General features: G+C 40.2%; 1 protein-coding gene across 1 annotated transcript in view; it reads right to left on the bottom strand.

The window, feature by feature from the left end:
* LOC115094679 (connector enhancer of kinase suppressor of ras 2-like) overlaps window positions 1–14,504 on the bottom strand; it is a 545,829-nt gene that overhangs the window by 495,136 nt on the left and 36,189 nt on the right. Inside the window, exon 3 of the mRNA XM_029607931.1 lies at window positions 1,966–2,129. Coding sequence (XP_029463791.1) covers window positions 1,966–2,129 — 164 coding nt within the window. The remainder of the gene's footprint in view (window positions 1–1,965; window positions 2,130–14,504) is intronic.

Here is a 14,504-nt window from a genome sequence, read left to right as displayed (position 1 = left end):
TCGAGATCTCTTAGTACTTACCCTGAGCTCCTTCTAGACTACCCAGAACTCCCACTCAACAACAGCAGACAACAGATGAGTTCAATATCATTTGTGCTAGACAATTAGCAGGTATAAAATTGCGTGAATAAGTTGCCGAATGTGTTCACATTCATCTCTTATAAAACAGCAACTTGCACACTTTGCTTTTGGTCCTGCCCTGGAGCATCCCTAGAGCACTCTTTTTTTCAGGTAAATGTGCATGTGATACCAAAAATATGCACATAATTTTGATGTTTATAAAATAGCATGTATATGCACATATATGCTAGTTTTATGCACATAACTCCTTTGAAATGCACCTTTAACCTATTGTCTTTGATTTGTCTTTCTGAATTTAGGAATCGTACTAATGTATAACAGAAAAAAAAAAAAGGTGAGTAGATGGATGTATGCAACTTGGCCAACTGCTCAACAAACACAAATTAACTGATTTGCATTATAATACAGAGATGTATACTTCTTCATACTTGTGCATTATTCCCATTTATGTACACAATAAAAAATGGGGTCAATATGCAGTGGCAATTTGCTGGATAACTCACAAGTTATTTGGCTAAATGCCGACTTTTCAACGTTTGCCCCACTTATCCAGCTAAACGTTAGCCGGATATCTCATTATCTGGCTAAAACTTCATTGGATTACGTAGAGGTATTCTGGAGGCATTCTGGATAAGTTATCCAGCTACTCCGATATTCAGAGCTAGCCAGAAAACGTATTCATACGAAGCTTATAGCAAAATGAGAAATCCAGGTCTTAGCCGGTTAAGGCTAAATATTGGCATTTCTCCACTCAAGCTAGCCAGAGAAGTAGGTCCGCCTGGAACACCCCCATTCTGTCGTTCACTTATCTGGAAAACTTTTTATCGGGATAAAAAGCGATTCATATAAGTGGTGGCCACTGCTCGTAGCTGAATATTGAAATGTCATGACTCAGCATATTGACTTCTATAAATATTGTACATCAGACTAGCAATCTAATGATGTTATTTTTATTTTTCTTATTAATCTAGTACGTTTTCCAAGGCACTAACCTAACAAATATACAATGGAAGCATGAGAAATGGTTGAAATAGATGATTATAGCTTTAGCTGAAAACCTCATTTTGTATGCATTGGTCATAATTGCTAGAGTTCAGTTAATCACTTGCCAAATTCAGATTGCCTGTTCAAAATATACTTTATATTTCTGCAAAGCCATTAGGCTACTCAGAATACCTTTTGAATATTTAGTACGTCAGGGATGTCTGTTTGGTACCAAGGTAATCTTGCATTACAAGGATAAATAATTGTTTTCTTCTTTTTCTTTTCATCATTTTGTAGTCCAATTTTCTATGCCATCTGGCACATGTGCATTAAATAAAGATCATACATTATATTTACAAAGGACAAAAGGTACTTTAATTGTATAAAATAAAATACACTCATTACTATGGACTCTATTGCCAAGGGTTTCACCAGAAGTTAAAAACAGGATAATTCTTTTTTGCAAAGAGAGTTCAACATGCATATAAAATAAACTTTTGAAAATATGAATTACATTTAATTTGTAGAAGATTTAGATGACCAGATGTTGATATAAACAGCAGCTACTTTTCTCTGGTTGGGGTTTTTTTTCTGAAAACTTTCTGGAATTTGATATGTTGCCTGTGTTATTAGAGAAAGAGACTACAAACTTCAGTCATGGCGGAACCAAAATGGATCCAACTGGTGCAGTAGTAATGCTTTAATCTGGGAAGATGAACTGCTTAAGAACCTAAGATGTGCCATCCTGGGTCAGACCAATGGTCCATCAAGCCTAGTATCCTGTCTCTCACAGTGTGAAAATACATTTGGAGGAAATGTAATCATCTTACTCCATACTGGAAGTTGCTGGAGCCAGACTGGCTCATCAAATGGAGAATCAAATAAAAACAAAGGACTTACCAATGCGCAGAGCAGATCAACTGCTTCTAAAATGAGCTCTTGGTGCCCAATGCGGGTAATACCCAATTCTTCAAGTTCCTGATGTGTGATATGCAACAGCTGTTCTCCATTGATCTTTTCCCTCTCAAAGTTTTTAATGTATTGTTGGAGACAGTCATCAAGGCCTACCAAAGAAAAGTGAAAATTCAGAAAAGGAAGCAAAAGGAAAAAATACCTAACATGTCTGCACATCTTCCACTGGAAAGCTGTGGAAGTAAGACTTCCTGTGTTTTTTTTTTTTAATTTGTAAGAACTGGTCTAGATTCTGAAGTCTTTTGACAGTTTTAAAGCACATGGTTAATTAACTACTATAAGTTATAAAAAGAATAACACTTTAATGTTGCATAATTTAGTATTAAGTGTTGGAGAGATCAAAGGCGTTCACAGTCATGTGTGACATTTGGCAGGAGAAGTAAACTTTCATTTACTGAGAAAATACATTTTCATCAAGATCTCAACATCTCTATATAACTGTAAATCCAGAAGATTTTGCCTTATAAATAAGTGCAAGATGCCATCAGAAACAGGACAGAACCTAAGATTTCCAAAAGTATACAAAGACTGCACACCTTGGTTTCTAGTCTACAAAATGTGAAGGTGTGCAGGAAGTTATGTACTGAAGCAAATCTTTCAGGACAACTTTCAAAGCTCCTTGAACCATTTATCTTTCTGCAACGTGTAAAAAAAAACATGACAGAGCCCAATTGTCTTCAGATATTGGATCATTCATTGGCTCTGGAAGCTTACTGGGGGGGGGGGGGTGTGGAGGCAAAAAAACCCCAAAACTACTGTTACAGAAAAGCTTGGGATAAGCACAGAAAATCCTTCATTGAAAAAAGCTGATGAGAAAGCCAGAGATTGACTGTGGTCTATGGCACAGCACAAGGAAGCAAATTGGGTGGGCTCCGCAATTTACATGATAAACGCAATCTTGTTACGTTAATCCATGCGTTAATCAGCAGCTGAATCAACTACTGAAATTCCCTGTTCTATGGCATCTCACAATACAGTGCAAAGTAGGGATGTGAATCGGGCTTCGGACAATTGAAAATATCGTACGATATTTTCAAAATCAGAAATCGGGGGCTCCTCCAAAACGATAGGAAAACCCCATGAAATTGTTTGTGGGGGTTCTCTTATTGTTTTGGGGGGAGGGCGAGAAAAACGGCACACAAAATAACCCCTAAACCCACCCCGACCCTTTAAAACTAATCCCTTAACTTCCCCCACCCTCCCGACCCCCCTCCCAAACCTTTTACAGGTACATGGTGGTCCAGTGGGGGACCCAGGAGCGATCTCCCGCTCTTGGGCCGTTGGCTGCCACTAATAAAAATGGCGCCGATGGCCTTTGCCCTTACCATGTGACAGGGTATCCGTGCCAATGGCTGGCCCCTATCACATGGAGGGAGCACTGGATGGCCGGCGCCATCTTTAAAAATGGCGCAGGCCATCCAGTGCTCCTACCATGTGACAGGGGCCAGCCAATGGCACAGATACCCTGTCACATGGTAAGGGCAAAGAGCCATCGGCGCCATTTTTATTAGTGGCAGCCGACGGCCCGAGAGCGGGAGATCGCTCCCGGGACCCCCACTGGACCAACCAGGTACCTGTAAAAAGTTTTTTGAGGGGGGTCAGGAGGGTGGGGGAAGCTAAGGGATTAGTTTTAAAGGGTTGGGTGGATTTTTTGTTTATTGGTTCGGGCGCAGCCGACAAACAAAACCGCGATTGGGCCGGATGAAAAAAAACCCACGATGTGAATCGGAACTGGAATCAGAACCGATTCTGTTTCCGATTCACATCTCTAGTGCAAAGCATCACCGGCTCCTCCAAAGTATTGTCACTAGAATTTCAGTAAGTGCCAAAGAAATTGACCTCATCAAATCTAGTCTACATCAATTACATTGGCTTTCAGTCAAAAGCAGAATTAAATGTAAAACTCTCTGCTTTTTCTTCAAATACGTGAATAAACAGGCCCCCGAGTACCTCTCCCAACTTTTTTCCTCCTCCCAAATGGTTCTTCCCCAGATTGTCCTGCACCAGACTTCACACTTTCAGCAGTTATGCACCAAAAAATTGGAACAAAGTACCCCTAACCCCTAACCCTGTGCCTGAAGCCATGCTAACTTAAGTTCAGGGGAAAAAAGGCAAAGGCATGGCTTTTCAGCTAGGCCTTCTCCTCAGAGACCTTCAACCTCCCAAATTAACCATTTGGTATCCTGACTAGGGACTTTGCCATATACAAAAGGGACTCCAGGTTAAATACATGGGTTTGCTATGCTGGATCATGGATCCCAGTTCCACTCTAATTATAATTTCTGGTTCTGATTATACACTGTTCAAATGCCTCTCCATTTAAATTTGTGGTAATCCACTTTGGGGAAAAGTAGAATTTCAAATGTCTAAAAATAAATAAAGAAATCCTTATTTGCCATCATTTTCTACAGTGGCAGCTGGTGTTAAGGTGCAATGGTGTGATCACTCCATCAAATATCTTTCCTTAAATGAAAGACCAACTCTCCACAGAGCAAGCCAATGTCTGTCTTTCTCTGTTTCATTTATTAGAGCAATATTTATGAGCACTTCCTGAGTTGCTCTGTGTACAGCAGACAGAGGGAAGGGGCAGCTCCAATGGACAGAGCTCCCTTTATCCAATAGCAGCCTTGCTGTAACCAGACCCAGGAGTGACTGTGAACGTAGCTTAGCTGCTCAGGTGGCTGCCCGGATGATAGAGTGGGAGACCAAATGGTACAACTGCTAGAGGCTTTTCCCAGCTGAGAGGACTGGCACCCATGTTCCCTTTGTTTGCCTAAGACTCAGAAAAGTGGAGGCAGGATTCAGTCTCTACTGCAAATGAACAGGTACACACAATTAGTGCAGTGCCTCTGTCTATATCACAGATAAAATATATAATCAGAGGTCCTATACGTGACACAATATTCACCAAATGAATCATTTATTTATTATTTAACAAATTCAATATAAATTATCCTCCTCTAATACATAGGAACTCCTAACTAGACAATGGAATAAAAACCTCAATCATTCATTACCCCCAGTCATACTTTACACATACATACCATCCTCTAAAAAATACTCCAACATGATTAGTGTGTTTACCACATATCTTGTGAACATTTCATATAATATACAATTTGCTCTCTCTCAGTGTATACCTCATGAAATATTAAATGTCTCTCTTATATGTTTACATGCCCGACGACGATCTCGTTTCGTCCACCGTAGCAGACTTCCTCAGGGATATATTCAAAAACACAATAATCAATCACGTTGAAGTTAAATATTGCACTTCCCGATCACCATAAAAAACACCCTGTTTCTTCTCATAACCCTACTCCATAAAGTGCCTTCCCACGTCCAGCAGGAACTCCAAAACTCATAGCGAAGTAACCGAACAAACTCTTTCTACTTCCGTGTCCACATTACTGCCGTACTTCATCAATTATGGCTTCCCTTCACCTCCATGTCTCATGGCGAGATAACCAGCTGCACTCTTTTCACTTGCTTCTCCGTATATTCTTAAAAGGACTATTAGTATTTACGATATTGTCAAGCTTCTTCAGTTGAGACTTCCCTTCATCTCCTTTCACTAAGACCACCAAACACATCTACTTCTTGAATATTTCTTAAACCCGACACGTTGTCTTCTTCCGATTCGGCACGCTTCGACCGTTTGAGTATAGCATGCCGAATCGGAAGAAGACAACGTGTCGGGTTTAAGAAATATTCAAGAAGTAGATGTGTTTGGTGGTCTTAGTGAAAGGAGATGAAGGGAAGTCTCAACTGAAGAAGCTTGACAATATCGTAAATACTAATAGTCCTTTTAAGAATATACGGAGAAGCAAGTGAAAAGAGTGCAGCTGGTTATCTCGCCATGAGACATGGAGGTGAAGGGAAGCCATAATTGATGAAGTACGGCAGTAATGTGGACACGGAAGTAGAAAGAGTTTGTTCGGTTACTTCGCTATGAGTTTTGGAGTTCCTGCTGGACGTGGGAAGGCACTTTATGGAGTAGGGTTATGAGAAGAAACAGGGTGTTTTTTATGGTGATCGGGAAGTGCAATATTTAACTTCAACGTGATTGATTATTGTGTTTTTGAATATATCCCTGAGGAAGTCTGCTACGGTGGACGAAACGAGATCGTCGTCGGGCATGTAAACATATAAGAGAGACATTTAATATTTCATGAGGTATACACTGAGAGAGAGCAAATTGTATATTATATGAAATGTTCACAAGATATGTGGTAAACACACTAATCATGTTGGAGTATTTTTTAGAGGATGGTATGTATGTGTAAAGTATGACTGGGGGTAATGAATGATTGAGGTTTTTATTCCATTGTCTAGTTAGGAGTTCCTATGTATTAGAGGAGGATAATTTATATTGAATTTGTTAAATAATAAATAAATGATTCATTTGGTGAATATTGTGTCACGTATAGGACCTCTGATTATATATTTTATCTACTGCAAATGAGCCAGACAGATGAATAACTGAGAACTGCCGCCGCAGGAGCGATAAGGGTGGGGAGGAGAAAGGAAATTGAGAATGAAAGGCGGGTGAGGGCTGAGGGTTATGGGATAGAGAGGAGATGAGTAGGAGGAGAAAGCTCACCCTTTTCTACCACTTCTTTTCTGCCTAGCAGCTGCCGTTGGCAGCCTAGGTTTCTAAAGACCAATAGATGCAGAAGAAATAGGACAAACTTGTATTCTGGATTCTGTTGAAAATATCTCGAGTAGCTGCGAAAGAATCAAGCCTGCATTTGCTTTATTAATTAGTAGCTTATAAAACAATGCGGGGTGTAAATAAATACTGAACTAATTCATTTGTCAAAGCCAGGGTTTTTATCTGCCCACTCTAACATCTTTTTCATAGATGTCCTGACCAGAGCCTAAAAAGATTTATGCTCAGCTTTTGCTTATTATTCATGTTTCCTTTGTTTTCCACATGCATAATAATTGTTTCTCTGAAGCTGCCACCACAAAAACTGGATGTGATCAAGCTTGGAAAAAGTATTTTATCATTTCCAAAACTGAGTACAGAAATACCATAAGTAGAAGTGCTGAATATACATTCCACAGGAATGGGTGGTTAAATGATGCAGGACCTAAAGTGAGTGCTATTTCTCTCTTCTTTAAAACTTAACGACCTTCATGAGAACACTGAGCGCCTCCAAGCCACAGGTTGGGTTTTGAAAGACCTTAACAGTTGCTCTCTACATTACCAAGCTGGGCTTTGAGTCTAAAATCTGTTCCTGCTGAGGTGTCAGCATTCGTTGGTGCCCATGTAATAAGCTGCACTAAAGCTGCTGCGGGGTTTTTTTTTTTTTTGCACGTACTTGCACGGGTCTGTGCTCGTTTTTCCCGGGCCAGTCTTACGAGTGGATGTAATAACATGCTCGGCGTGAGGAAAATGCCTGCCTAAACTCGCTTAAAAACCTGATGCTGGCTTTGCACCAATGCATTCAAATGGCATGCAAAGGAGGCAAACAAACACGTCACGGGCTGTGCAGGGAGTCGCGCAGCGTTTAGTGCGGGGGTTTTGTAGCGCCTGGGTCAGGGCAGGAGTTAAGTTAAAGCGCCATGTCTAGAGGCCGGTTTTCTCCTTTGCCAGCATTAGTGTGGTTGTGGGTCCATGCAGGCCTGGGATAACAGTGGATTACCTTCACTTTTTCCAGATGCTGTGGTACATTTTGCGGATTAGCTGAAGAAACCTCTGCTGCATTTCCCACACTTACTGGTAACCATCGCTACGGCTCCATGTGGTCGGAGATGGAACATGAAGGGGTTAGACGTTGCTCTATCCACCTTCAGTCCCACTCCCAGACCACTAACGTCTTCACTGTTTTATGAAAGGGGAAGGTTTTTGCCCCGAGAATCACTCATGGGTCACCACATTCATGTGAGTTTCTGCGCAGTTTATTACATAGGGCCTTGGTGCGCGTGTTTGCATGCGATTTTGCGCAGGTTTTACTTTAGCGTGGATTTTCTTTCACATCTCATTTGCGTACCTGTCCTTCATTACATTCCGCAGAGGCACCTGCTTTTGCTGCGCGCACTAAAATAAATAATTAATTAAGAGCAGACAACTAGCGTCGATTTCACCTCAGGTCTTATTACATCGGCCCCATTGCCTCTAGAATGGATGAGATGTAGCACCTGCTTGGATAGCTTGGACCAGGATTCCAGCGAAAGCCCTGGTTTGTGATCTTTAGGCCAGATTACACAAGCAGGAGTTCATTTTGAGCTGTGGTTAGTATCTCTGGCCAGAAAAATACCGTACTAAACAGGTTCAAGTCCTTCCTTCAAAATAGGCAGTACAAAGTTAAGATTAACAGCAAATAATCCCCCCCTTTCATCTCTTCCCTAGGAGTTCCTCAAGGTTCATCCTTATCCCCAACACTATTCAACATATATCTTCTCCCCCTTTGCAATCTACTCTCTGAGCTGAAACTTACATTTTACCTCTATGCAGACGATGTCCAAATTCTGATACCGATCACCTACTCGCTGCAAAAAACTCTTCTCCATTGAAATGCCTGTCTCATCCACATCAACATCCTCCTCTCAAAGCTCAATTTGTTACTCAACACCGACAAAACTGAATACATCCTAATCACACAAAATGGCAGTGTACCACTAAACTACGTTCAACAGCCAATGTCCCCTACTTTCTCTCCCAAGGTAAGAAACCTCGGAGTAATCATAGACAGCCAAATGAACTTATCTGGCTTCATCAACAACACAGTAAAGGAGTGTTATTTCAAACTCCAAGTTCTAAAACGCCTAAGACTCCTTCTCCATTTCCACGATTTTAGGTCAGTTTTGCAAGCCATTATATTTTCCAAAATTGACTATTGCAATTCACTCCTTCACAGCCTGCCTGATATCTCACTCAAACCTCTCCAGCTACTACAGAACGCTACGGCCAGGATCCTCACAAAATCCAACAAGAGGGACCATATAACTCCTTTTTAAAGAATCTTCATTGGCTCCCAATTAAGTTTAGAATCTTTCATAAACTATTAACAGTCATTCACAAAGCCATACACAACATTACTCCTCTGGATCTTACAATACCTCTGCAACTCCACACCTCGGTCCGTCCAATCAAACTTGCCCAGAGAGGAATCCTTCAAACACCCACCACCAAGACCTCCTTCAGTAAGAGAGCTATATCCGCCTCGGGCCCCAAGCAATGGAACCTGCTCCCTCCTGAACTGAGGCTGGAACAATGTCCAATCACCTTTAAGAAGAGACTTACGACTTTGTTGTTCGAACAAGCCTTTCCATAATTATTCACCTCAGCCATTTTCTTATCTGCATCATGAGTACACTAACCAACTTTAGGACTTCATAGTCCTCCCCTACTCAATTTTCCCTGTTCTTCACCCATGTTATACAGACCCAATTCTCTATTTTGCTTCACCCAACATTATGTATCCCAGAATGTTATTCCAGATTATTTCTTCCCTGTTCATTGTTTTTTTACCCAGGTTATCCAAGTTATTTCTACCCTGTTCATTGTAAATCAAGACTCAGTCTCTGTTAATGTCGCTAGTTGTAATGTAAACCAAAGTGATAATTAATCTTGTTAATTGAACCTCGGTATATAAAAGTTATAAATAAATATAAGAGGAAGTTTGTTTTAAATTGATAAAAGAATAGAATTTGCAAATAGATCTGAGATGGTTTAGAATCAAACTTTACTGGCTCATAGCAGAAGGAATAATGCTAAGGTAACGCTAAGACATGTTCTCACATTATGGGTCTGATTCACTGGGGCTTTTCTCCCATTCTTGGCCTATAGGAAAATATCTTGATAAATCACAGTCTAAGAAAGTTAGATAGAGATCTACAAGGAAAAACAGGAAAATTCTGGGAAAAATCAGATACATAAAGGAAATTGGAATTAAGAATTTGACTAACAGATATTGAATCAGATGACCCCCTTAAAATGATTGGTTGCTTTGACCACTTTCTCCCTTTAGATTTTCAGGGCTTCCTTCTATAGCATCACTTGATATTCTTATTTACTTTGGATTTTTAATCTAGCTTTTCAAGCGTTTCTTATTTGTAAAGTTGTACATTGTGTAGCCACTTGTCTAGATTTTTCTGAAAAGGCAGAGGTCACACTAAATCCCAAGGATAAGTCCTTATACAGTCCAGCAGCCCCAGGGCATGGATTCTCCAAATGGGAGGGAAGTAGGAAGACAGACCTCCAGGATTCGAGGTATAGGCAGAAAAACTCTTCACTTGATATTCTAACTGTTGGAGCAAGCTGGGTGTGTGTATAGATACCAGAATAAACAGGCTGGACACTCTGGATGGGTGTTCCAAAATTAAACTTTGCTGTAACAGATCTTCAGGTGTAATTAATTGATATCATACACCTTTATTTCATGAAATATTCATGTCTAGATTCAGATTTTCCAACAACTTTTCCTTATCTATGCAAGTGTTCCTCAGCGTCTGGAGTCTATCCAGGTCAATGGAAAAGCAAGAATCCCAGGTAGACTAGGGGTCTCTTAGCTGTAGGCAGAACTACCCTCCCACAAAAAAAAAACATTCCTGAAATCCAAATGTTCCTGCAAGTCTCTCAAACTCTTCTTTCTTGGGGCAGAGACTCCAGTGGGAGGGTCTCCAGATAAAATCCTCTTACTCCTTATTCCCCTCTCCAGTTGGTAAAGCAGGGTCTTTTGGACTGAAAGATGCAGCCATAGCAGGGAAATTAAACTCCTGTCCTTTTCTCCATTTCTGAATAGGAAGGGTGGCAAAAACTTCCTCTCAAACAAAAAGGGAAAAAAAAAAATCATAAAAAATATTCAAAACAGACTTCTCAGCACAGTCACCACTGTCCATCCACTGGGTATGAGATGGTGATAGCAGATCTGTTTTTCTCTAGTCTGCCCAGGGCAGGGAATTTTTCCTCCCTGAGCCAGGGCTAGGGATTCCAATAAATTAAAAAAATCAAGTCCAAATGTACTTCAAATAATTATAAAATCCAGAGGCAACCTCATCAGCCAGGTTGTGGACCAGAGCCATACACTGCAGCCTCCTTCCTCTCCTGGGAGGCCTAGCCCACCAGCCATTGGCAAACCAACAAAAAGAATTCCTTGAACTGCTAACCAAAATTGCCACCCACAAGACTGAAACAATCTGCCCTGCCACTTCAGACCTCTCAGAGAGATTGCTGTAGTAAGCAATTTGCTCCAATTTCACATTCTCTCTAACCCAGGTCTTGACTTAGGCCAACTAGTGGAGCTGCCAAAGGTTCTCTACAAGTATATACAGTTTAAAGGGTACATTTGCAATAAGCAACCTGACAACAAAGAACACGGGTGATTTTCAGCGCACACAAATCAACCTAATTTTCAAATAAACTCTCTAGTTTTTGTTTGATGATCAAGTTGTTATGCAGATAAAAGGTGCACATGTACTTAAAGTCGTCTCAAATAAGAGTGTAAAAAAATATGCGTTGATTAGGGTTCTGCGAATACATTCTTTAAATTTATACCCCTTTGAACACCTCTGTTTGTTTTTTTGCTACAACTAAAATATGCACTTTGTGAAAGTATGCATGTACTTTGTTGGCTTAAAATCCATTTATGTGTTTTTAGCCATTCTATTTTTACCCATAATTATCTGGTACTAGAAAAATGTGCTTAATAAAATCTCAGATATAATGCTTTTAGACATTATTAATTCTTTGTTTGAGATGAATATTTAACCTTTGTAAATCCTACAATCTGCAGTAAATTCCATTGGGCATTTAAAATGTTTATTAAATGGACCATTTTGAGTAGCCTTCCCAGTTGCAGAGTATGGGGCAGATTTTCAAAGGGTTACGCGTGTAACATATGCGCGTAACCCCCGAAAAGCTGCCCCAACCTGCCCCTGCGCGTGCTGAGCCTATCTTGCATATGCTCGGGGCGTTCTGGGGGTGGGGCCGAGGCCTCCAGAACAGCTGCCGTGCTGAGGGACCGCGCACCGGCAGCCGGCAGGTGCGCACAAGTTACACCTGCCCGAAGGCAGGCTTAAATTCTCAAATAAAGGTAGGGGGGATTTAGGTAGGGCTGGGGGGTGGGTTAGATAGGGGAAGGTGGGGAGAGGCGATAAGAAAGTTCCCTCCAAGGCCGCTCCAATTTCGGAGCGGCCTCGGAGGGAACGGAGGCAGGCTGCGTGGCTCGGCGCACACAACTTGCACAATTGTGCACACCCTTGCACGTGCCGACCCTGGATTTTATAACATGCATGCGGCAGCGCACACGTTATAAAATCAGATGTAGATTTGTTCACACCGGGTTGCGCGAACAAATCTACGCCCACGCGTAGATTGTAAAATCTGCCCCTATGTAAATATTTTTACCGCATGTACATTGTAGCTAAATTTCACAGAGGATCTATCCAAGTAGTTTCTCCTTGAAAATGAAAGTAAACTAAGCGTACTAAGAGCACCTATTCATTCTGGTGGCAGTGGTACGAGGAGGGGGGGAGAAATAGCATGCAAACCTTTATAACCCCATGTACATGATTGATTTTCCTCCCCTGACCTAAACATGGTGTTTGCCCTCTCACACACACACGCATGCACTAATTCCTCTTAAACCAGTTAGAAGTATGGAAGTCCACACCTACTTTTAGCTGCACGGAGGATTGCAATTTTCAGCCAGATCGATTTATACAGGTAAATACCAATTTACCTGTGTAAATGGCTTTGAAAATTGTCCTCCATAGGAGTAATCTTTTCATCCCTTTTTAAAAAGTTTCTTGATTACAGTGTTAGACCTTGTAAAAGGAATCACAACTATATTTACATTCAATTATGTCTTGTCTTATATTTTAGAAGTTTAAATTGTAAAAAATGTTGGAGAACCTATTTGTATAAAAGGCAATTATTATTACCATAAGCATCATGTTTATTACTATTGGCTTTTTATATAGACCCATTATACTAGTAAGTTAGTAGATATGAAATTGCTAAGCCTCAGGGTAGCAATGACCGAACATTGTACTGTCTTGCTGTCTTTTATTGATCATAATAGCACAATAAATTTGCAAGAGACTCACAACAAGAAAATCCAGAAATGATGCTCAAGGGTTTTAACCAATGTCTTGCTCAAGAAACATCATATTACTGTGACATTGCAGCAGATAATTGATGTCTGTAATGTGCATGCCTTTTATTTTCCTTTTCCTACTTTCCCTGTCTTCAGCAAATTGTTCAGGGATACAGAATTGAAAAAGGAATATGATCAACAGCTTGGCACAATTAATTTTCATTTGCATTTTGAGCAATACTTCGGTACCACGCCTAGATTTCCACAATCCAAGCATTAATGCTATAGAAGTTATTTGAATGAGTAAACAAAGAATACCTGATAATAATGGCCTGTTTTACTTTGCTCCTTTCTGTGTGCAGTATAGCTTCCATTTGAATCTATTCTCTTAGGAATATCACAGTTATAGCAATATCGCTTCAAGTACTCGAGGCTTCTAGACTAGTTGTTTTAAGGTTCTAGTAATGCCAGCTAATTAATCCTTAGAATATCATTAAGTATCAGTTCCAAAATTCATCACCACTAAGACTTGCAATGACTGACCAAACAGAAAAGAGTTAAAGAGGTGCATCATTTATGAAAGTTGAAGCTATGAATTACTGTATGTCAGATGTACAGTGACATACAGTGACACCTAGGTAAGACTGCCACCTCTGAAACTGTATGCTCTTTTGTGAAAGTAAAAAAACATTGGTGTGAAAAACACTTCTAGACACTGTTTCCACATTTGTATTACTACGTTTACCAAGGCCTTGCAGGCAAGAGGAACACAGTGCTGAAAGAGTGATCACAAGCTCGGATCAATACCGCCCTGGCCTTTTTCTTTCTAGTCAACTGAGCTCTTCACATTGAGAAGTTTGAAAGTTTGTAAGAGGAAGATCTGGTGAGAGAACGAGGGGTCATCTGTAAATCCCCTGTTTAAAGACATGGGAATAAAGGAACTTGCAGAGAGATGCAGGGGGAAAATGGAAACATTAACACAAAGGGAGCCTACTCCTGTTTTCACTTGCCAAGTCCAATATATTTGTCTTCAGAGTTGTGAGTACTATGGAAGTCAACTGAAATGGAAATGTGACTAAAACTGTAAGTGCATGTAATGGAAATACAAAAGGACTATATATATATATATATATATATATATATATATATATATATATATATATATATATATATATATATATAAGAGAATATCAGATACTGCATATAAACAATGGAATTCAATATCTCCGTTTTATTTTACAGACTAGAGAGAGAGAGAGATTATAATACACGTCTTACAATGTATGGTAACAGAATAGCTTGTGCTGAATGCACTAGCACAATTATAAAGTATCCTGCAAGGAAAATATTAAATATTATAGAAAACCATTTATGATGTTGTTGATTTAATGAAAGTGCAAAGGGGTACTGAATTTGGGG

The sequence above is a fragment of the Rhinatrema bivittatum genome, chromosome 6 (assembly GCF_901001135.1).
Source record: "Rhinatrema bivittatum chromosome 6, aRhiBiv1.1, whole genome shotgun sequence".
In the NCBI taxonomy this organism is placed as follows: Eukaryota; Metazoa; Chordata; class Amphibia; order Gymnophiona; family Rhinatrematidae; genus Rhinatrema; species Rhinatrema bivittatum.
The sequence above is the reverse complement of the archived record's forward strand: the minus strand, read 5'-3'. Positions and strand labels throughout refer to the sequence as shown.